Source organism: Schistocerca piceifrons, chromosome 1, assembly GCF_021461385.2.
Source record: "Schistocerca piceifrons isolate TAMUIC-IGC-003096 chromosome 1, iqSchPice1.1, whole genome shotgun sequence".
Lineage (NCBI taxonomy): Eukaryota > Metazoa > Arthropoda > Insecta > Orthoptera > Acrididae > Schistocerca > Schistocerca piceifrons.
In genome coordinates, this window is record NC_060138.1 from 1,125,656,381 (window position 1) to 1,125,682,268 (window position 25,888).

Here is a 25,888-nt window from a genome sequence, read left to right on the forward strand (position 1 = left end):
AGTTTGACCACAGTTATTACGCACTGATAATTTATATGGAATAATTTTCATATAAATAACACTCCAAAACACCAAATACTTTAAACTTTTTGATTTATAAAACTCAATAAAATTAAATTACAGTACTTTATTAAAAACAATTCCCAGAGATTTTATGATATTCCTAAAATTCCCTGAGATTTCCCTAATTTTTCCAGGTAAACTTTAATTCCCTGAGGATTCTAGGTTTTCCATGTTTTCCAAAAGAATATCTTAAGATATTAGAAGGTATCCTATTACTTTTGTCACCTCAGTGTAAATTTAGTTTGATAGTCGACACTAATGTGAATAACACAAAAACTGATATAAGAAAGGCCACCAATCAGGTGTACAGGGAAAACGATGAGTAGTAGTTAGGCACATTTGGAGCTGAACATATTTGCTAACCCTTTCAATCATGTGTTCTTGAGAACAAAGGATTTCAGGAATTGTAACAGTCAAAAAATGAGCGAGGACAGTCAACTACTCAACTAAAGGAGGAGTGAGGAATTGGCACACTCAAAAAGATTACTAAATCACACAAACTCTAGAACTGGGTGCCTAGAAATTCCACAGACGGAGTTTATTGCAGTGTGTGCAAACTGAACTGGACCTACGGTAACTGTACCTGATTTTCATTGGTGGATAATTTCATAAGGAGTTTCTGAAAGGATTAAGACTTGACTTAAGCTATTTGCTGCAAATAATTTTGTAAGCATGTTTCACAATTTTCCTAACTTCGTCTTGTATTTGACCACTTTATTAATAGACTTTATCATCAACAAACATCATAGTTTTGAAGAGTCCTACATTGATCTTTGTATAAATCATTTATGTACGTTAAGTCCATGAGTGGGTCAACTAGTGAATCTTATGGTACCCAACATTTAGTGTTTCCTCATCCCAAATTTTGTTTTGGCCAAGGGGCATTATTTGTTAACTTGATCCTCACTTTTGTATTATTGAAAGAAGACTCCACATAGGGAAAGGAGATGCCTTTAAAACCATAATTATTTATTTATTTGTAGTAGAATTTTATGATCTACATAGAAAATGCTAAAAGAGTTACTTTCATTGTTTGTTGTACAAAATTCGAAATTTTGGCATCATATTGTAACTGCTTTCCCTTTAGAGAATAATTTGTGGAATTCAAATTGAATAAGATAAGTGGTTCAGTACTCTGGTTTAAGCTTAATTTGAGAGGAGGGAGATGGGTCTATAATTACAGGTCATTTGCTTAGCTCAACTTCAATAAATTAGAGTTGCTTCTGCATACTTCCGTCTCTTAGGAAATTCATCTAAACACACTGAACAATTACAAAACCAATTCAAGGGAGGAAGGGAATGGATACACTATCAAGGGTTAGAAATACAAAATCAAATAGGAGTAATGCAGGAGCAGGTTTAATAATGAATAAGAAAGTAGGAAAATAACCTACTATTAACAGAATAGTGAAAGCATTATTGTACCCAAGATAGACACAAAGCCCACACCCTCCACAGTAACCTGTGCCTCTCCTTCCTTATAGTCTACAGTCGCTGTGCGCAATGGTTCCTGATGGAATCAAAGCTGATTCATTTACTACCTCCCATTGACTGCATTCTTCATTGGGCCAAACAGATGGAAGTCAGAAGGTGCGAGACTGAGGCTGTGGGCTGGAGCACTCCAACTGGTGGATGAGTGTGTTAGCACTACCAACAGAGATGCCCAGTCATGCAGCAAGGTGTTTGACTGTAATCCACTGACCGTCTCAAATGAGAGTGTCTGCACAGTCCTACATAGCAGGAGTCACAGCTGTGAGCAGCCGGCTGGCATGCAGGAGATCATATTTGCAGACCAAACATATATGTGCGATCTTGTTGTGATGATGACACATGCTTCTCCCAATGATTCACCATGCTTTTGTTCACTGCTACATCTCCAAAGAAATTCTGCAGGCACCTATGAATATCTGCAGTACTCTGGTTTTCCACCAAAAGAAACTCAATGGCAGCTATCTGCTTGGAATGCACTAACATTGCAGATACCAGTTTGAAGGCTACATACAGCACTGCCATAAACAGAAACTTCATGAAACTATAGGGGCTGAAACAGAAATATTCCACAATGTCTCACAACAAATTCCACATTTTTAACTGAAATTGGCTGAGGAAAAAGCTATGTTGCATCACCTATTGAAAGCCCCTTCTATTATGCCTACACTACTATAGTGCTTCCTTGTATCCTTTGTGTGTATCTACTCACTTTCTGTGTCTTCCAGATGAAGATGTTTCATGCACAACATATTCATAAAAGTGTAACTCACTCATGATGTAGATTCCTTGAAATACTCTGTTTGTATTAATTATTGAGTGATATTCAGCAGTCTAGGACCTCAAACAAGTTGAGCTGAAGAAGAGATAGAGAAATTTTAATGAAAAACAGCACACTTAATTGTGGGCTTGTTTTGTCAGCACAAAAAAATTGCAGAAATCTTCAACAACTGCAATGGGAGAAGCCATCAGAAAGGTACTGTTTATTATGAAGAGACTTCCTCTAAAAAATTCAAGGTATCAGAATCAATGAGGAGGAGGGGGGGGGGGGGGGGGGTCAGTAGATCTATAAAGAAGATAAATCTTTTGTTGTGAAAACATTACAACATACTGGTCATTTCATAACCATATTTATAATCTGAATTAATAGAGGGAAACATTCCACATGGGAAAAATATATCTAAAAACCAAGATGATGTGACTTACCAAACGAAAGCGCTGGCATGTCGATAGACACACAAACAAACACACAAACAAACACACGCACAAACATACACACAAAATTTTGTGTGTATGTTTGTGTTTATTTGTGTGTCTATCGACATGCCAGCGCTTTCGTTTGGTAAGTCACATCATCTTGGTTTTTAGACATATTTATAATCTTAATCATTTGGTTATGAAACTTTTATTATCTGCCATCACCTGTTAATTCACAGGCAGATGATCAAATATTTTTATAGCTGCATAGCTTGCTCCTTTCTGTGCTAGAGTAAGGTTAAGTTGTGGATCATAGGGGCTATTTTTGTTCCTAGTGTTATAATTATTAATGCCACTATTAGTTACAAATTGTGCCTGATTCTCCACAACAAAAGTTATAAAAGAAGAAATGTATTGTGATGTTGTTGTTAGTATGCCGAACTTCTTAAACAGTTGCCAAACTTCTTAAACAGATGGCTACACGAAGTTTGAGGATAGAAAACAAATATTATTCTCAGTGCATATTTCTCTGGAAACAATACTTTGCGTCTAAGAGTGAAATTGCCACAGAAAATTATTCTGCATGACATAACATTTTATTAAATCTCTCATTAAAGAAAAATGTAATATTTTTGCATTGTAGGTTGGGAAAATAATTATGGAAACTGCCGCAAAATCTAATTTGAAAAAAGTCTCGCTTGAGCTTGGAGGGAAGAGCCCACTTATTGTTCTTGATGACGCTGATGGTAAGTAAAAAATCTTGATACTTATTTGACATTATAATGTAATTGGATAGTTAAAGAATATACTCACCAAGCATGAGGACACACATATAAAAAGAAGGTTGCAAGCTTTTGGAGACAGTGGCTTCTTCTTCTGGCAGAAGGGTTGAAGGGGAAGAAAGAGGACTGAAGAAAAAGGACTGGAGAGGTTTAGGAAAAGGGGCAGATTTCAGAAAAGTCACCCAGAAACCCGGGTCAGGGGAGACTTACCAGGCTGAATGAGAAGGAAACACTGATTGGTAGGCTCTGCACTGGGCAAGATTTAAAAACCGGAGAGCTTAAAGCTGGAAGATGGGATAATATGCAAAACAAGGATTACTGCTGAAGCATCATGCACAAGTAACAGAGTTGTGAGGGGGACGGTGAAAAATAGACAGCTCAGCCACACAGCCTTGGGATTCAAGGCAAACGTATTTGTTTGGATGCAGAATCTTTACAGCAATACACCACACACTGCTGTGCAGGACATTTGACTCAGCTACAGTGATTTTCTCTGAATCAAGTAACCCGTCATGCACTCATGTCACACTGAAAGTCCAGTGCCTACATGACCTTGGAAAAGGATTGTCTCATGTTTTGGACATTCAACTTCTAATGATTGTCAGATGCTCTGGTATCATGGGTCTCTTTCATATTGCACTGTCATGCTGACAGCCAGCAGTTCTAGTGTTATCCCATGTATGTGACTTGCTGAACTGGTACATTTGCTGTGATGACAGCACTCTCTCTTCAACCAATATACAGGGTACCCACGGAGGAATGATCAGTATTCAGGGACATGACAGGAATGATCATTTGAAGCAAAAAATTCCAGTAAACATGGGCTCTAAAATATATACCTTAAGGACTATGAGCACTTGTTCAGTAGAAGAGATGTTTTTTTTACAGTGGCAAAGATGACCAAGTGCTCATAGCTCTTCAGGTATACACTTCATAGACCATGTTTGATAGACTCTTTTTCTTGTTTTGGTCCATATTACCACCTCTCAAAATACAGAAAGCATAGATCTTACAGTAGAAGACATTTGTTTCATAGTATCAGAGATGAAGTGCTCATATAATTCTTCAGGCATGCATTTTAGAGGCCTTATTTACTAGACTTCTTTGCTTTGAATGATCATTTCTGTCACATCCCAGAATATTGACTATTCCTCACCCATTTATCTCAAATTAAATTGCTCATGGCTTAATGTTCCATGCACATTAATGAGCCAAAACATGACTGCTGCACACCACAAAACTGAATGTGTCTTACCACAGAAAGTGGAGACTAGAGGTTGCCTGCTCTGTAAAACAGGATAAGTGGTGATCTGAGGCAAATCTGATAACAGAATAAAAAAATGGCTCTGAGCACTATGCGACTTAACTTCAGAGGTCATCAGTCGCCTAGAACTTAGAACTAATTAAACCTAACTAACCTAAGGACATCACACACATCCATGCCCGAGGCAGGATTCGAACCTGCGACCGTAGCGGTTGCTCGGCTCCAGACTGTAGCGCCCAGAACCGCACGGCCACTCCGGACGGTGATAACAGAATACAGTGCCCGAACAGGCACATGTGTTTCAGAGCACACTGATCATTGCACACTATTGAACATCACACTGAGTCAACGACATCGTCAGTTATGATTGCACTGGCCACAGGATCACTGAGATTGAACAGTGGATCAATGGAAAAGTTTCAGTTGGTCAGGTGAATCACATTTCTTGTCACATCAGGTCGATTGTCTTTTCTGGGAACATCGTCATCCAGTTGAACAGATGTTCAAAACATGTGTCACGCTATGGAGGGCAGTATTATGCCTTGGGAACATTCACCTGGGCTTCCATAGGACCTGTGTAAGTAATTAAAGGCACCATGGAAGCTGTGGATTGCATGAATATTATTGCAGACCACCTGCATCCCATCATGCTTGATGTCTTCTACATTGGCAATGGGATCTTCCCACAGGATAATCGTCTGTGTCACAAGACCGGAATCATGCTACATTGTTTTGAGGAGCTCGATAATGAACTCAAGTTGATATCTTGGTCACCAGTGTTAACTGATCTGAACCCAATAGAACACATCTGGGACACATCAGGTGACAGCACTGTGCCCCCAAACCTTCAGTCCTTAGAATGATATTTTCATTTGGTAGCGGAGTGTGCACTGATATGAAATTTTCTGGCAGATTAAATCTGTGTTCCGGACTGAGACTCGAACTTGGGATCTTTGCTTTACATGAGTAAGTGTCCTACTGGCTGAGCTAGCCAAGCATGACTCAAGACCTGTCCTCACAGCAGGTACTGGTGGAAGTGAAGTTGTGAGTATGGGTCACAAGACATGCTTGGGTAGCTTAGTCAGCAGAGCACTTACCTATGTAAGGCAAAGGTCCTGAGCTGAAGCCTCTGTCTGACACACAGTTTTATTCTGCCAGTTTCAGTTCAGCCCTTAATATACAGGAACTTGTGCCACATACCTCTGGAAAACTACCATCTATTTGTCAAATCCATGCCATGCAGAATTGCTGCTGTATTGCATTCTGAAGCTGGACCGACACACTATCAAGGAGCGGGTCAGAAAATTTTGACTGACTGTTGTGTTAAAATAATAAGTAACAAGAGACATGAAAAATCTACTACATTATTCTTTATTAATTTAAAACAAAGTCCTGTAGCTTCCAATGACCTCAATGACACCCTAGGAACTTCTGTTTCTGAAATTACTTCTTTCACAAGAAAAATATTTTGGAAAATGTAGTTAATATACATCAAATTTTGTTACAGTTGATGAAGCTGTGCAGATAGCTCATGATGGAATATTCATGCATCAAGGGCAGATTTGCTGTGCTGGTTCAAGAACTTACGTTCATGAAAAGTTGTATGATGAATTTGTACAAAAATCAAAAATTAAAGCAGAGGCTAGAAAAATTGGTGATCCATTTGATAATAGTGTGCAGCATGGACCACAGGTAAACTATAATATTATAATAAAATATCAATTAAGCATTTGTAATTTGTCATAGATACAGTAAAACATCCAGCTGTTTCTGTGTGGTGATTTAAATCATACAGCTCATCCTTTCCTATATACAGGGTGTCTCAAAACTTCAGGGGCAAAACTATAGCAGTGACTGAGGATTGTAAACTGAGTACTACATGAGAAGTAATGACTGGAAACAAATATTTAGCTTTTATTGACATAAACAGCGTACACCTTATGACAACAATTTAAACTCATAGCAGCTAGCCAGGCTGATGACTGCCAGTCTGAATGCATGACACGCAAAATTTGTCCCTTTCTCTCAAATGACCCTACTGTCCATTGTCCAATAAAGCAGGTAGCTAGGACAACAACAACCACTGTCAATACATTTTCTACAGGGGTTTCATTTACAAACGATTTCATGTATCAGGGTAGGGTGAAAAAATTATAGGAGTGATCCAGTGATCTTGCTGGCTATGGAACACAACTTCCCCTTTCAAGTCAATAATGATAGTATCATAATAATATGCTCCAACATGTTGATACTACGTCCTTCCATAAAAAACAAGACATACTGTCTTCAAAAACTTTGCAAGAATATACCAGATAATCACTGATCTGTGGGTTGTTTCGGGATCTTTCCAAAGCGTTTGTTCTTATAAATCATAATCAACTGCTGTTAAAATTGTATAATTATGGTGTCCGTGGTATTTCCTACAAGTGGTTCAAGTCATATTTAACTGATAGGAAACAAAGAGTACAAATTTCTCAGGATTGAAATATGTACCATTATGAATATAAAAAAGTTAATTATGGCGTGCCTCAGGGCTCGCTATTGGGACCATTGTTATTCTTGATTTTTATTAATAACCTACCTCAACAGTTATCAACAGCTGATACCATATTATTTGCTGATGATACCAGCTTCTTTATAAAAGGGAAGAATGATTATGAGATGCTCCAAAAAATCAACAAAACAGCAGAAGTGGCAGAAAAATGGTTTAAAGGTAACTGTCTAGTTGTCAATGACAAGAAAACTGTATGGATGAACTTCAACCATATAAGGAACAAAACTAGGACCAATGTAAAATTCAAATTATTGAATAGCCAAATTCAGCAAAAGAATCATATAAAATTTTTAGGATTACGGGTGGATGAGCATCGAAGATGGGAAAAACATGTAGAAATTCTTAACAAAAAATTAAGCAAGTACTGTTACATATTAAGAGTGTTTAAAGATTGCTGCAAAACCGAAACAGTGTTAAGTGCTTATTACGCACACGTGCATAGTCTACTGAAGTATCAAATAGTGTTCTGGGGAAATACCTCTTTTGCAAAGCATTCTCTTAAGCTCCAAAAGAAAGCTTTAAGATTAACAAGTCATGTTGCTTACAGAGCACCAGGTGTCTTTAAGGAATTAAAAATCATGACTTTACTATCTATATTTATATTTGAAGGCATATGCTTCATTAAAAACCATCAAGTTTCAGCTTTGAATAGTGAGATCCACAATTATCAAATAAGGAACAGGGATGGCTATCATGGGGATGTGCACAGAAAATCAATATATCAGGACAGTGCTGTTTACAAACAAAAAATTCTGTACAGTGCATTGCCAGATATCATAAAAAAATACCAAACAGTAACACATTCAAAAAAGAACTAAAAAATCCACCAATAAACAACAGCTTCTACAACATTAACGAATACCTGGAATTTTGCTCAAATCTGTAGTCTACTTCACAACTCTCTGAACAAAAATTCATAATTACTAACCATACCTAGATAAAACCAAACTTATTTCATCCATGTACGTATGTAATTATGCACCTAACTTTTGTGCTGTATGTTACTACGCCTAGTTAACTAAAATACTGGTATTTAATAGTTTTAGTAAATTCAACCAAGGGGTTTCACAAGTTTTTGTTCTATCTGTATGTACCTAAGCAGAATAATTTTTTGTTATAAAGATGTGTTGATACCAATGATAAGATTTTGTACATGATGTAAATATGTAATATTTTATCCAGTTCTGTACTTTGACAACTGCAGTATTATGAATGTGATAATACAGGCAATAAATAAATAAATAAATAAATAACTATACTCTATCCAAAGAGGATGGCAGCAAATAAGATGATATCACCTGATCTTATACAGTTCCAGACCACAGTATGATAGCAAAGTATCTCTGCCAATATTTGCATTGTGTCCTTTGGTGTTATAATACTTGCAGTTTGATGTTCTAGACAAAAGGATTCCAGTTAAGCCCCACTTAGATATCATGAGGCTTCCCTAAGGCCACAGTTGTTGTAGAGGTGCATATTTCAAGTGTCATGCCTCGCTCTGGAAGGTGGGTCCCGTTTAAAGACTGACTGACCGACAGCTGAGGGGCACCACTAAGTTCTGAGAACCTAATACGCTTGAGCAGGAGGCCTGTAAACCATACCATTACAAACAAACAAACCTTTTGTTAATTTGCAACCTCCTTAGTGGCTCAGGAATACAGGAGGCAATCTCAGTGGTTTTCTCCAAGAAAATCCAACTTCTAAACCATTAGGGAACTGGCCGCAAACAGTGGTGGAGCTGCAACAGGAGATGGCAAGAGAACATCACTTGAATTCCCTTGTTGTATGTCAGCTACTGTTCAGGGACTTTTCAGGAAGTTTGGTATCCTGTAAGAAAGACTAGTTGGTGTGACGGCCCAGTATCAGTTGTTCATTGCATGACACTGCAAACTAAGCCGTACATGACACAATGATATAACAGGGAAGTAAAAACCCTGAATGGCCGAGCAGGTATAAGAAGAGGAAAGCTGGCAAGCAGAAGCATTATAAGTGATTGTGATTTCACATTCAAAGCCGTTTTAACAATTCAGAAGCCATATGCATATCATTCAGAGAGCATTCTGAGGTCTTTGGGAGTTCATTTTGAGGTGATTGGGGAGACAATGTCAATCTTTTCATGAGATTTTCACACATCATGCTAAGTGATTTGCATCTTTTGCACAGAGCATTCTGACTTTGCCCTCTGGAGGCGTGTCATTTATTTATTTATTTAGTCCTTCAAATCCTACATGAATAGAATATGGTTAGGTATTTACAAGATAAGATACAGTTTGTATTGCAGTCCTAAGGACTAGATATTGAAGTAATTTAGCAAAGAATCATACATACATGCTATTTTCTACCCAGTTTTCTTACACTGGCTCTGATCACTGCATTCATTCTGATTGCTATTATCACTTTGTGATATCCTTGTTTTACCAGTTTATGTCAGATTGTCCTTCTTGTGGTTCAATGCTTGAATCTTTAAGCATATAACTGTGTTCCCTTCATATGACCTTATCTAATGTGGACACTGCTCTATAGTCTACTTACTACACCCTAAAGCCATGGTACATGAAGAAAAGAACTACTGGCTGTAAAATTCAAATTATTTATTCATCCAGAAAATTTTTACAGATTGTAGGATGTCATCATTTGTGCATGTCCCCCCCCCCCCCCCCCACTCCCCTCCCACACACATAAGTTACATCTAACATCAAAATACACTGTAGTAGTTCAATAAATTAATTGTATTAGACCTAGCAGTTTTCACACATTTTTGTTTCAAATCTGCTGTACTTCTTCACATGATCTAAAAATTCTGCAACTGAATATATGCAGTGATCTACTAAGAATGACCTTAAGGATTTATAAAACAGTGAAAATGAGGAACTAACTTTTATGTTATATGGCAAACCATGGCCCATTTCTATAGCACTATTTTTAGTGGGGGTTTTACACACACACACACACACACACACACACACACACACACACACGGCTGCTATCTTCGGCTGCGGTGCCCTGGGACAGCAGCTTGAGAAATCAGCCATATGTATGTGAGCTGTGCTTGTGTAAATGTTTGAGTGTGCTTTCTATTTTTAAAGTGAGCCTTTTGGCTAAAAGCTTAAATGTTTAATAGTTTTTTCATTGTGCATCTCTGTGGCTCAGTACCTCGTGTATCTGGTGAGTAGCAGTGTATCCTTTTCATAATACTGTTGTTATTCCATACCGGACCTTCCAAAGTTTTTATTTATCTCTTTCAATTTTTTTCTCACAATATTTACATGTTCCTAGGATAAAATGCAGGAGAACAGGAGACTAAAAGACCTCTGAAAGAGGGTTCTGCAGGTCTCTTTTTGGCATGCATGGTCCATTGCTCTAATAGCTCTTTTTTGGGTCAAGAGGATGACTGAGCTAGCAGTTGCACTACCCTTGAGTGTTACAATCTGAACAGTTTAGAAGCTTGGTTTGTGTGCAAGTAAATGTAGGCTCTAGCACATTTTCTTCAATGTCACATTTGTTTTTGTTAACGTGTGTTGGCATTTAAAATAATGTTGAAGCCATCAACCTAAAATGTTTGTTTCCATTGAGGGTGTAATTCTACTTGTTCTTATTGTCACAAAGGTGTTGAAGGCTTCAAACTTTAAACAGAAGTTTAGAAAAGTTGTTTTTTATGTATTTACTATTAGCATATTTCCATCAAACCAGTCATTTAGCTGATCTGTAGCTTTATATATGTTTGTTTGTTGTTGTATTGTGGTTTCCCCTGTATGAAGGATGCCAGTGTTATCTACAAACAAGATATTTATTTGTTATTCAATGCTTAGACCTAGGTCGATTATGTACAGAAGGAAAAGTATACGCTCAAAAGAGGATCCTTGAGGGACTCCACTTTTTATTTTTCTTGCATCTGAAAAATATGTTATAATTCTAACATTTAGTTAATGTTTTATTAATCATTTCTGTTTCCCATTTGTTAAGAATGAGGAGGAGAACCATTTCAATGCAGTGCCTCTAATGCCGTACTTTTGGGGCTGTTCCAACAGGCTTTTGTCTTCAAGATGTCAAAAGCTTTGTTTGGAGCTAAGAAAATACTAGCAACATTTTGTCCATTGATTCTAAAGCATTTTGTAAAATACTGTAGATGGAATTTGTAGTAGATTTATTTTTGTGGAAACCATGTTCCACGATTCCTTCAGTGACCTGAAGACCCAGTAATAAAGAGACAGGTCTATATATTTCTAAATTTGCTTTGCCATTTTTTATGAGTAGTTACCATTTTTGCAACTTTAATACAATTAGGAAAGGTTCTCATTGAAAAGAATGAGTTGATTTATGATGAAGTCTGGAATACCACCAATTTCCGAGGTGAATGATTCATTTGGAGTTGTTTCATAAAGATAGATTATGTGGAGGCAAGAATTTACTTTGTTCCAGTGGCTATTTGAAGAGATAATTGATTTTTTTTGTGCTGTCTGCACAGTACGGCCTGAAGAGATTTGCAATCCATTGAGAGTCAGTAATACCCTTTTTGTCACAGTTCAGGATGATATTTCTTGTTACTATTTCTTTCTTGCTTTATTACTTTCCAGACTGCTTTGCTTTTATTTTCTGACTCTGATATAAACTTACCATTAGCCATTTTTTTGTCTGATTTGTGGCTTTTCTATATATCTGAATTATCTTGTAATATAACTGTTCAAGGGAGGCAATATGTTATGGCTTTTTCTGTAGTTGCGCAATTCTCTCTTTGTGTTGCTTGAGATTTTTATGCCTCTCTATCCATTTCTTTGAGACCTGTGTTCCTTGTCACCCATGTTTTGAGAGGAAACACCATTTTAAAAGAATAACTGAAAATGTCAGAGAACTTTTTAAACGTTTTGTGATACTTGTTCCCATCTTTCTGTTGTTAATAAGTGATTCAATGTTTCTATGTTCGGTGTGTTGAATATTCTTGCAGTCACAGTTTGTTTATGGTTTTGGTTGGGCAGTAAATAGCCTGTGAGTGTTATCACTTGGGCTTTATGATCACTAAAATCTGTATTTATGCAATCTGCAGTATAGGTTCTGTTTACAAATATTTCGTCCACAGTAGTAGCATTAGTTTTTGTAATTCTTGTCTGAATTGTTAGCACTTATTTCATATTGAAAGTATCTGTTAGGTTGAGCAATAGTTGTTTTCTCCCACTTGTTTCAATAATGTCAGTGTTGAAATTCCCACACACTGCTGTTGATTTTTTGCCTACATGTATCCCATTTAGTAATATTTCATGTTTATTGAGAAATGACTCGAAGTTCCCATTTGTAGAGTGACAGATACACATGACAACTGTATCTGCACTGCTAATTTCAATGATTGTAGTTTCAAAGGCTCTTTCTGCATTGAGGTACTGAAAAACTGTCAACAGTTTTGTTTTTCAATCCAATTTTAGTTAAAATAGCAGCACCTCCATTTTTGTGATTTCTTCTACAGAAGTAATTTGCCAGTGTATAGCCTGGCATCAAAAATGAAGCAATCTAATCTGCCTTAACCAGTGTTCTGAGACACACTGAACACTGACAAAATGAAGTGCAGTATTTAGCAAAACTTCAGTGTCTAAATAATAATAATAATAATAATAATAATAATAATAATAATAATAATAGCTTTATTCAACATTGAATGGTACACTGCACATGGACAAAGAAACAGTAATGATTAAAGTTATTTGTACAATACACAAGACACATTCTTCTGAATACGTCATTAATTTACAACAAAATTACAATAAGATGTTTACTGATTTCTATTCACATAATTTCACAAAGCATTTGTTGTTCTTCATATAAGTATGGTACTCTTGTAGTGTGTAGAAAGGTTGTTTTACTAAAAATTTCTTAAGCTGATGTTTCAGTTTAACTGTAGGAAGAGCCACAACTGCACTAGGCAGTGCATTAGCTAATTTTATACCTGTGTACTGAGGCCCCTTTTTGTAAAATGCTGTTCTGTGGTTGCCTATGTAAAATCTTTCTTTATTTCTAGTATTGTACTGGTGGAAATATGAATAAGTGTTTGCGTGCAGTCTTTTCACAAGCAATATGGCTTTCAGAATGTATGTGTTTATAACAGCTAACACCTCTGTTTTTGGAAACAAGTTTCGATAAGATTCCCAATATTTTGCTCCACAGATTATTCTCACACCCCTTTTTTGAAGAATGAGTAGCTTATCCAGATTAGCTTTGGTTGTTGCCCCCCAAATTTCAATACTGTAGTTCAAGTGAGAGGAAAAAAGCACATGGTATGCAGTCTTTAGGACTACAGTGTCTTTACAGAACTTGCTAATAGTACTGATTGCAAATATATTTTTTTGACAACTTAGTTGCTAGGGAGTTAATATGTGTGTACCATTTCAGGTTGCTTTGGATTGTTACGCCAAGGAATTTTATACTAGACTCTTTCTTTACCAATTTGTTGCCAATGTATAATTTAATTTCATTATTCAAACTACTTTTGTTAAACTCCATCAAACATGTTTTACTGGTGCTTACATTTAAGTGGCTTTCATTAAAAAACTGAACAATTTCTTTTGTCACATTATTACACTCAGCCTCTAGTTCATTACATTATTCCTTTTTATACACAATGGATGTGTCATCGGCATACAGAACAATTCTGTAATTCATAGTACAGTATTTAATATCATTTACATAGATCAAGAACAGAAGGGGGCCCAACACCGAGCCCTGGGGCACGCCGTATTTCATGCAAGCGATCTATGATTTGTAGATACCACTTTCCATTTTAAGCGGAACAAACTGTTTTCTATTGCTCATATAACACTTTATTAGGTCATAAGCAGTGCCTCTAATGCCCATGTTCCATAGCTTGTCTAATAGGATGTCAACATTCACACAATCAAAGGCTTTTTCCAGGTCTAGGTATACACCTGCCACATTTTCCTTGCTTTTGATACCCCCTAACACCTCTTCAATTAGTTGAGCAGCTGCAGTGCTAGTTGATTTACCTTTTAGGAATCCATTTTGATTTTCAGACATCAGGTTGTGTTTGTTAAGAAAGTTTATAATCCTGTTGTGTATAACTTTCTCAACTATTTTGGAAAAGACAGGAAGGATTGAGACTGGTCTGTAGTTTTCTATTTTGTTGTTGTCACCTTTCTTAAAAATGGGTGTTACCTGTGCTGTCTGGAAAGGTGCCTGATTCTATTATATTGTTGACTGCTACAGACAGAGGTACAGAGACATTTTGGCTACAGGCTTTTAAAACATTAATATTTAGGCCATCATGCCCAGCGGAATTAGAGGGTTTTAGAGAACTAATGATGCCCATTATTTCTGCATAGTTTGTGGGGGCTAGATATATACTATGGTCACATGTATTACCCTTAAAACTGTAGTGCATGTTTTTATGTTTGTCATTTATGGCTTCCCCTATGGAAGAAAAATATTCATTAAAAATATTTACAATTTCCAGTTGGTCTTTTATGAGCATGCCATTGTAGTTAATAGTACAGTCCATACAGGATTTGTCATTGCAGGTTCCAAAACTGTTTATGACTGCCCAGATTCCAGCAGTTACGTTGTGTGAGTTTTGAAGCTTATTTGTAACATAGTTGCTCCTGGTCTGTGTTAGTCCTTATAGTGTCCTTGATATATTTTGATGGCTTCCTTTAGCTCAGGAATCTCTCTATTATTCAGCATTGCACTGTGGAGTAGTTTTAATTTTTCCCTAGCTTCAGTGACATTACTATTTACCCAAATATTTTTGTTTATATTTTTTGTTTGTTCCTTTTTTGTGATTACAACTGGGCACGTGGTATCAAAGCAGTAACTGAATCCAGCAGCAAAGCTATTATATGAAAATCTATTATTTTCAAACCATTTTATATGTGCTAGCAGGCAGTTTAGTCTATTTATGTTGCCATTTACATTATTCTTTTAGTTACAAACTGTTTTTTGTGAGTGACTGGACAATCTTTTGGCATATGGAGAGACACGTGTCACTGTAATTTATTTGTCCACTCAATTTTAAGTTAACATGCAAATTTCCTAAGGGCATTTTTATTACATTACTTATCTCAGTTTTGCTTGGATAGTCATACAACACCATAAGAGACTTGCTGGGAGATCAACATCATCATGTCAGCTGCCCACACTTGAACTTGTCGACAATTCTATCATGTGGCAGGATTAAGTGGTTGATCTTCCACCTATATGCACAATTACCAAGTCATGTCTATGCCCAGTCAGATCAGTCCCGTGACTGTTGTACTGATGATTTGTGCATAATAATAATAAATGTTAATTTTTTGCTGCTTTATTAATTAGAATTTATTCTGTTTTGTGTACCATTTGCATATCTTTTCATTTACATGTTACAACACTGTGTACATTTTACAGGTTAGCTGAAAAGTGCTTAGTATTGATAAATCTTCTCCCATACAATTTTCTCTCATTCTACTGTGTAATCAATTTTTTTTCAATAACTTTAGGCAGCCCTCTATTTTTAACAAGCCAGTTTCTCATAAGTTTCTACCTACTGTGATGAAATTCTTCCAATTAATATTATATCTGTCATGAAACATTTCCCAGTACATCAGTTTAGCTTTCTGAGCACTGTATTTATTTATTTATTTATCCTGCAGCACCATACAGTACCTCAATGTCTGCAAGTTCTTTCAGTAAATAATGCTCCATCTTTGGCAACTGATCATGGTCTGTAAATGTTAAGCAATATCACCAATACATCACAGATGAGTGTATTAGTTTTCAAGGTAGCACCACCAGTATGATGTGGCAGAAAGTTTTTTGTTATGAAATATACACAGTTTAAAAATATATGCCTCACACACATTGCTCAAACAAGATCTTATTCCATTTGAAATTTCACTTTAGACTGTTAGTACCTCAACTAAAATATACTTATTGTAGGACTCTCCACCACCTACATAATTTTGGACCTACAGGTTTGAGACAACCGGTAGAATATATATTAAAACTGAAATATATTAAAAAAAACACGTTTTATTTCTTTTCAGATTGACGAGGACAGTTTCAAAAAAGTTATGGATTATATAAAATCTGGGAAGGAGCAAGGAGCTCAAGTTGAGTGTGGTGGTGATCGTTTTGGTGACAAGGGCTACTTTGTAAAACCTACTGTTTTTTCAAATGTTACTGATGATATGAAAATTGCGCGTGAAGAGGTGATTAATATGCATTCATTACTTTAATTTAATGGGATTTTGCCAATTTTTTAATTTATTTGTTTGTTGGAAATTTATTCGACAGTCATACAGCAATTCACAGCTTATCGCACTTACGTTAAGTATGTAAACTATTCCCATATTCATAATCTGGAATTCATTTTCGCTATTTATGTCTGAAAATGTGCATGCTGGTTGACTAAGAGAGAACATGTCATGTCTTTGGAAATGATAGTACTAACAATGCTAAGCTATGTTTGTTATATGAACAACCATTCTACTCCTCATAGCTACAACATACACATTTGACAACACAAAAAGGACTCTATGTATTGTGGGCAAGGCATTCCAGACTAACCTTGCAGACATAACCTGCCTATGGGGCATAATGGTATGAGTGGGACAAAAAACAAACAGGACACAGAAAGTGTTTTTTTCAGATTTTGGGTTCCTTTATTGGAACAGAACATTATTAAAATAAAAATTAACAGGAGAACAACAACACACTAAAATTATATAGCAATAAAAATGGACACAGGGGAAATAATTCCTACAGAACATGGTAGCGGCAATGGCCTTGCTGCAGTGGCTACACTGGTTCCCATGAGATCACCGAAGTTAAGTGCTGTCGGGCATGGTCAACACTTGTATGGGTGACCATCCAGGCCGCCATGCGCTGTTGCCATTTTTCGGGGTGCACTCAGCCTCGTGATGCCAATTGAGGAGCTACTCGACTGAATAGTAGTGGCTTCGGTCCAGAATACCATCATAATGACCGGGAGAGCAGTATTCTGACCCACACCCCTCCTATCCGTATTCTCCACTGAGGATGACATGGCAGTCGGATGGTCCTGGTAGGACACTCGTGGCCTGAAGACAGAGTGCTTTTTTTTATAGAACATGGTAGCCCCCCTGAACTGAAGGACACAATGATTGGAAAGTAATGAATTACAAGTCTCAAAATTACATACAGCAATTCTGTACCTAAGCAAATACAAGGAATAAAAAATAAAGGGTTCACAAGTATACCTTGAATGGAATTGTTTAATCTAAGTGTGCATCATGTCACTATAGGTGAGGTGCTGGGTGTAAGCCACAATGGCAACTCCATATGGATGAGGTGCACATACCGTTAATACCCATATGATCATGACAACAATGCAGAAGGCAACAAAAAATAGAAACAAAATTTGCAGACACAAATGTGGTAGTCTATGGCAGTGAGGCAATATGTGGCACACTCTCAGCGATATTGTTACTAAGAATTCCGTGATGCAGTAGTAGCCTATTGATCCCATGAAACTGTTGGCGGTAGTGCGAAAACATCAATATCAAATTAGTTTGTACGAAAAAAAAATGTAATGCTCTGCCACTAGCAGTCAATAAGGTTTTGCAGATGCCAGCAATCATTGTTCATCGAATCATGTGGAACAGACACACTGGTGTCATCTTCTCTGCACAAGTACGTGTCCAGAATACTGTTACTGCACCTCGTGGTAAGAGTTCTCTTCAAGTGGCACAGCACAATCAACACTCACTATAAAACATTATCTCATTGGGCGACCAGGTCAGTTGTTCGGTGTCAGTGCAGGCAGCAAGTCAGGGAGCTCTTTCCATCGTATGCTTCTCTCTGGAAAAACCCCACAGCTGCAGCGAGGCAGTGCATGGTGGAGAGAGGTTCCACTACTTAGGTCTATATTTACTACATATTTTGGCACAAACAATTTCATTTTCCAGCAAGAAAGAAGAGAATGTCATCAGAAATCAGGATATCAAGAGATTATCCGGGACCCTAGATCAAGAATAATGCAGCATGTCAGGAAGAGAGCCAAATCACCAGATCAAATCTGAAAATACAAATGTGCCACCTACAGCGAGTACACAATGGAAGAATTGAAAGTTACTATGGCTGAGAGGAAGCAGATACCAAGCTTTCTCTAGAGACTGAAGATAATTCTTGAAACATTAAGTGCAATTTGTAGTTGATATGGCTACAAAACAGACAAATTTTGTTATAAACTTAGATAAAAACTGTTTCCTCTAATTAAATGTCAGGAGCCACATGCATGATCAAAAGCAGAGGTTAATACGAGACCTAGCTTTTGGAATAAAAGAATCAACCATGTAACAAATGAGCAGAATGGGTCAGAGTAAATGAGACTCTCCATAAGATAAATAGAGGCAAGATAAATAGAGATTGCCCAGATCTTCAAATCAGGAAGGATATAGCAAAACAGGAAAAGAGAACCCCACAAGAAAATTCTAGCATCAGACAAAATTTGGTGTTTGAAGTTACTGTCTGTAGAATTTGCAGAGAAGATGAAGAACAGCGGATTATAAATGGGATCACAGATGAGCAGATATAATGCAAATTAGAGGAGAAGAAAATTGAACTGGTGCAGAAGAAACTGTCATTGAGAGAAAGAGTCAAGTCCACTCAACTGATGAAGAAAGCACAAAGCTCGGTACTACACAATATGTACTTTGCAACAGGGTATTGTGTGTTTCCAGCATAAAAACTACCCAGTAGCACTCAAACATTTTCACTGATGCCATTAATACAGTTTTATTTTTCCTTGGACAATAAGACACCAAAGTGCAGTTGTGTTGAAATCCAAAAATAAAGCTTTTCTCTTTCCTTATTTTCTTTGGTAAAAATTCAGGAGATATCCTCTGCTTTTTTTCTTCAAGGAACCTACTATAGTCATGTCTGCGTAGGTTGTGAAAGCAATAGCAGTCTATAGCACTCCAGCAAAACTGAGGCCTTGCTACAGAGACGTTTACCAAACTGTGCAATGCAATTGGTTGCAGTAGGCATACGAAGCTACTGTGCTCAGCCTACTACATCTGTCAGGGGTCTACTTACAATGACCCGACTGTAGGTGTCACCTTTCTCCTTTTTCAAGGTTCCAATCGGTGTAAAACTTGTAAACCAGTTACTGGTTGTGATATTCTGGTTAGAGCCTTCAACTGGCTTGACTAGTCAGAGAGCAATATCTTGGGCAATTTTCTTGAAATTGTATGGCGCCTTCAGGTTGTTTTCCTGCATATTGTTCAAGATTGTATGTATATGCAGTCTTTGCATCAACCAAAGTGATTATTTTTAGTCCATACTTGTTTGGCTTATTGAGGATACATTGTCTGAATGAACAGGATCCTCTAAGTGCTAAAAAGCTGTTCACCGATTGTAAGATATTTACTCACAGTAAAGTTATTTTGAAACTTTGTCAGAAATAACTCAAAATTTTTCCTTAATGGTGCAAGATTATCAGTTTCCTTCCTTGCAGTATGTTCGGTTACATCATCAGATCTTAGACGTCTTAGTAAAAAGCAAAACCTCTTTCCACTCTTTGAAAGACAAAAAGCCTTAATGCTATTGCCTTTTGAGTTACCCCAAAGCTGTATAATTTTTTCAATTTCAGAAGGAGAAGTTGGTGATACATCCATATGACTGAATTTTATTAGTGTATTAGCATTTCTTTTTTCAACATACTACTTAGATTTTTCTCTTGAAACACCAGTCCCTTAGGGACTATTTCATCAAGTTTAATTTTGTGACTGTGCACTCACGGTATGGTCATAAGAAAAATATGTCTGTAAAAAAGAATTGTGAAATAAGTGTAATGAAAGGTGACATTCATAACTGCAAAGCACGAATCAGATGTGGTTATCATATGACACTGAGTCTACCTGAGCTGAAAGACAATTCTATAATGCATTTCCAAATAATATACAGCATCTCTGTGGGAATCTGTTTAAGAGAAAGTTGAATTAATTGTTAACTAAAAATGTTTATACTCACTTAATGATTTCTGAACTCCACTATCAGCAGTAATACTTTTGTACATTGTAGTATATTAATGGTGGAAAATATTCATGTACTAGTATCTAACGTGCTATTTGTTATAGATATTTATTATATGTGTGGTATGATATCACTTCTGCAAATGTACAAACATGACAATGTCCATGACTGTTAAGTTTTAATGGGCAAATAAAGATTATTATTATATGAGAATGCAGGCTTTCTCTGCGAATCTTGATGATAAAATCCTCTCGGGTTGACAGCCGAGTCAATGCGTTGTTCTCTGGCAATGTTTCAGCAAGTTTCTTACTTGCCATCTTCAGGCGAAGTGTCGGGTTCATGCCTCGTCCGAATCTTTATAGCTGCTAGACCACAGGCTTCTCTGCATCCTCGGCGCTGGTCGATCCAATCAGGCATGATTGGAATTTGCATGGTTCTACACAATCTTTTGGTTTCTTCAAATTTATATGTGTGTTCTTCATTGAGGCTGTGCTCTGCTACTGCAGATTATTCCTTTTGTCCGAGGCGAATACTTCTCACATATTCAGAGATGCATTGTGTGATGCAACGCTGTGTCTGTCCAATATATTGTTTCCCACACTCACAGGAAATGCTGTAGACGCCCGGTGTTCTTAAACCCATGTTGTCCATCATTGAACCCAGCATATTCCTTATATTTTTTATGGAGGACAGAAGATGGTTTTTATCTTGTTCTTCTCCAGTATCCTAGCAATCTTGGCCATAGGCGGACCTGTGTGCAGGAGGAACACCAGACCTTTGTTGTTCTCTGCTTTGTTAAGGTCCTCCTTCTTCTTCTTGCTCATCTTGAGAGTGCATCCAATCTGTGTTCCAGTGTAGCCATTCTTCTGGAAGGTTTTCTTCAGGTGCTGAATTTCAGTAGATAAACTGTCCTTTTCGCATATGTCATGAGCTCTGTGGACAAGGGTAATGAGCCCGGATTTCCATTGTGCTGGAAGATGGCAGCTGGTGGCATTGAGGCACAGGTCTGTGTGTGTTTTCTTTCAGTAGACCGAGTGTCCCAGTGTGCCGTCTGTTTTCTTCTTTATTAGGATATCGAGGAAGGGTAGGCACCCATTTTCTTCCAATTCCATTGTGAACTTGATGTTCTCCTGTATGCTCTTCAGATAGTTGAGAAATTCCATTAGTGTCCTTGCCATACGGCCAGACTGCGAAAGTATCATCCACATATTGATAAAAGACCGTGAGCTTAAGGCGTGCTGTTTCCAAGGCGATATCCTCAAAGTATTTCATGTACAGATTGGTGATACATGGTGCCAGTGGAGATCCGATAGTGACTCCATCCACCTGCTGGTAAAACTTTCCCCCACACTGGAAATACGTGGTCGTGAGTGCATGGTGGAATAATTTCACTGTGTCTTCGTCGAAATGATTCCCAGTAGTTTCGAGGAGTCCTCTAGCGGTACCCTCGTGAAGAGGGATGTAACGTCAAAGCTGACGATAATGTCATTTTTGGCAAGACTCCCCTCCTTGAGTGTCTTAACAAACTCTGTGGAATTCTTGATGTGGTGGGGACATTTACCCACAAGAGGCTGAAGCAGTTGTCCCAGGTGTTTGGCTATACCACAGGTAGGAGAATTGATCACGTCTACTATCGGGCGTAGTGGTATCTCCCTCTTGTGTATCTTAGGGAGGCCGTATAACTGTGGTGGAACCGGAGCTCTGGAGTACAGCCTTTTTAACAGGTCCTGGTCCAGACCTGAGTTGTTGAGAAGACTGATGGTCTTTCTAGTCACAGCTGTTGTAGGGTCCTTCTCCACTTGTTTGTAGGCCTGGTCCTGCAGCAGCAAACTAATTGCCAGTGCCGAGGAGCAGAGAAGCCTGTGGTCCAGCTGCTATAAAGATATGGATAAGACGTGAACCAGACACTTCGCCTGAAGATGGCAAATAAGAAATTTGCTGAAGCGTTGCCAGAGAACAACACATTGACTTGGCTGTCAACCCAAGAAGATTTTATGATCATGATCATTATTGTTATTATTATTATTATTATTATTATTATTATTATTATTATCAATGTCTTTGAAGTGCATTATGTTTGGTGTGTGGCAAGCAGAAAAAAATATTCTTTTCTATCAATATGACTGATAATGTTACAGATATTTGGGCCTGTACAAAGTATAATAAAGTTCAAAACTATAGAGGAGGTCATCGAGAGAGCCAATGATACACTTTATGGTCTTGCTGCTGGAGTTATCACAAAGGATATTAACAAGGCTCTTACAATTGCCAATGCACTTGAAGCAGGTTCTGTGTGGTAATTATCAATGTTGTTTGAGAAAAACGATAAAAGGAATTTTTTCACTGAATATATTCAAAGCAGTTGCAACTGATAAGCAAAACTCTTTTTAATTAAAATAGTTCCAAGTTTTGAAATTACTGGTTCCATTTTTCAGAGAAGAAGGGAAGAATAGCTACTCACTTCTTAAAGGCACAGTGTGATCTGCCATTTTTATGTCAGTTGAGTTAGCATCACAGTTTATGTTGTTTGGCAGATGATGTAGTTTTCATTCTACATACAGTATGAACCTTCATTACTTCACTTTACATGGCGCAATCACATTAATGTGACCACTTCTCAAAAGTCTGAATAACCACATTTTGCAGCATGTCCATGCAGAAAGAGAGTCCGTGAAGTTGTGGAAGGTACCAATAGTGATGTGGAGCCTTGCTGACTCCAGTGCCGTGGCCAGCTATACTAGGATCCATCATGCAAACAGCTGATTGAGGTGGTCCCACAGATTCTTGACTGGGTTTAAATCTGGGGAGTTTCATGTCGAAGGGAGTACAGTAAATGCATGCTGGTGCTCTTTGAATCGTGCGCATCCATTGTAATCTATATGATGCATTGCATTATCCTGCTGGTACATGCCATTATGCCGAGGAAAAACAAACTGCTTGTAGGAGTGGACATCATCCCCAAGGATAGATGTATACTTTTGCTGATCCACTGTGCCGAGATCATCCAGGGAATGCCACAAAAACATTCCTCAGACGATAACGCTCCCTCCTCTGGCCTGGACACTTCCAAAAATTCCCGCAGGGCCGTACACATCAACAGCCGTCATTCCAATGGAGGATAACACATGATTCATCTGCCATCTGTCCTCACTCAGTGGATGTGCAAGTGTGGTATTGGCATGCAAATTCCAGCCTTTGTCACTGATGAACAGCAGTCAGCATAGTTGTATGAACCATGCCCCTGCTGCAGAGGCCCATACGCTGCAACATTCACTGAATGGCCATTGAGGAGACATTGTTAGTAGCCACTTGGTTCTGGTCTTGATTCTTGGCCTTGGCAGTCAGTTGCTCAACAGTTGCACATCTATTTTCCTGTACACATTTCTGCAGCTGATACTCACCCTTATGGTGCACCACAATCGCCTTGGTGCTGGCTTTGGATAGTGCCATTTTGCCATGCATGGTGTATTTTAACTATGCCAGTATGTGAAAAGCTTACAGACATAGTTATTTTGGAAATGCTTCCACATCAGGGCCAAAAGCGAATGATTCAGCCCTTTTGGACACCAGATAAATCGCTCTATTTCCACATTACAACAATGACTGCACTGTTTTCAGCATCTGCCCCCCCCCCCCCCCTACTCCACACACACACACGCAACACACACTTTCACGCTTTATATACCCTTCCCTCTTAGAGCTGCCATCTGTGAGTGGTTACTGCACATTGACCTCAAGCATAGATGGTGGTCACAATAATGTGACTGGACTGTGCTGTTATTGTGGCCAGCTAATACTGATGTATATATCCATTTTGGGTGTTGATAGAAGGAACTGAGTACAAACACCTGTGCTTCACCATTATACATGATAGCATTCTGTAATGTTATCCTCATTTACTGTACCTCTTACTGATGAACAGTTTCCTCGTTCCCTTCATTCTTCAAAAACATTATCGTTTAGCCTGGAAGGTCGTAATTAACAGTGTTTTTCATAATTTATCTGTCACTGTTTTTACAGTCCTCTCACAGACAAGATATAATCAGATTGTAAAAATGAAATCAACTTTAACATTGCATTAATTTTGCAACAGATAAATTAAAGAAAAAATAGATTACAGACTATTTAAATGTTTTCACCATTTTTGTTCTGATTTTATATGTTGTCATCCACAATGAAACTCTCTTCTAGTACATAAATTTAATGTATTAATCATGAACATGAACTTAAAAAGAAAATTTTTTCAAGGGTGAACTGCTTCTTTGCACTTGGACCTCAGTCCCCATTTGGTGGATACAAGCTCTCAGGACTAGGAAGGGAATGGTAAGTCGGGAAGTCATTAAGCATTTAAGGTATGATTACAAATCTTCACGAAGTCTCATAATAAAACTCTGTTACTTTATCATTTGCAGTGGAGAAGAGTCATTGGATGAATACCTGGAAGTTAAAACAGTTGCAGTAAAGTTGCCTGTGAAATTATGAAGTGTTAAAAGCTGCTGTCTTCTGTTTTATTCTTTGTTATTCTAAAATACAATGTTACATCCATGTACAATGTCAAATGTTATCTACATATATAGTGTTAACTGCATGCAGAAAACATCTATATAGTGTTACACAATATTTCAGTCTACAGTTCAGCTGATCAGATGACAGAACAAATGGCAGTTTGTTCGTATGCTATTGACACTTACAACTAAAATAAAATTATTTCTTAAATCTTTGGCCATATCAGTTAAAATTATAAGTTTTAGAGGCATTTCTGAATAAGCAGCTGCTTGAAATACCTTTTACAAGTTTCTCCAGTCGGCATTTCCAGTTTATTTGGTAGTTAATTATGATGCTTAATATTTGCCAAAGTGTCATTTGCTGTCAGGGTTAGACTTCTGGTGATTATGTGAAAATATGTTTTTTCTTGATATTACAGTTATCAATCTAGATGCTCCTACTAGCTATTTCAGTGTTTTTTCTTTTCATTAAGATAATTTTTTCCATACATTATTAGACTATTAAAGTTAATAAATAGATTTTTACATTGCATGTCTGATTTCATCTTGTTATAATCCTAATGCCTCTCTTCTGTAATATAAGAACCATTCATTAGTTTGAAAGGTGCTGCCCCACATTACTACTCTTTATGATAAAATAGGATAATCAAAACTAACAACCCTTAGGACTTGACTATTTTTTCTATATATGTATAGAACAAATGGTTCTGAGCATCATATAGACTATTTATTATCACAACAGTTTCACATTCTACTGATGAACTACACAAAATAACAATCAGACATCTTGTCACAGGCAAAAGGCACCTCACAAAAGTTCTTGGTGAGCGTCATGGATGAATGATCAAAAACTGCCAGCCTCCAAAATTTATAATAATAATAATAATTTTATTGTGATTCATCCATTACAGCAATAGGCAACATCAGGCACATAATACAATATAACTGTTAATTCAAAGAAAATAAGAGGCATGTCAATAATACTACAAAATTATATTACATTTGAAATAATCATTTATGTCATAGAATGGATCAGCAAGTAGCCATT

At 37.3% G+C, this 25,888-nt stretch overlaps 1 protein-coding gene across 1 annotated transcript in view; it reads left to right on the forward strand.

Annotated features, from left to right (window-relative positions):
• LOC124778217 (aldehyde dehydrogenase-like) overlaps window positions 1-24,884 on the forward strand; it is a 99,922-nt gene extending 75,038 nt beyond the window's left edge. The window contains exons 8-13 of the mRNA XM_047253629.1: window positions 3,392-3,494; window positions 6,302-6,486; window positions 16,366-16,530; window positions 22,474-22,631; window positions 24,584-24,658; window positions 24,748-24,884. Coding sequence (XP_047109585.1) covers window positions 3,392-3,494; window positions 6,302-6,486; window positions 16,366-16,530; window positions 22,474-22,631; window positions 24,584-24,658; window positions 24,748-24,817 — 756 coding nt within the window. The 3' untranslated portion in view covers window positions 24,818-24,884. The remainder of the gene's footprint in view (window positions 1-3,391; window positions 3,495-6,301; window positions 6,487-16,365; window positions 16,531-22,473; window positions 22,632-24,583; window positions 24,659-24,747) is intronic.
• Window positions 24,885-25,888: the final 1,004 nt, after the last annotated feature.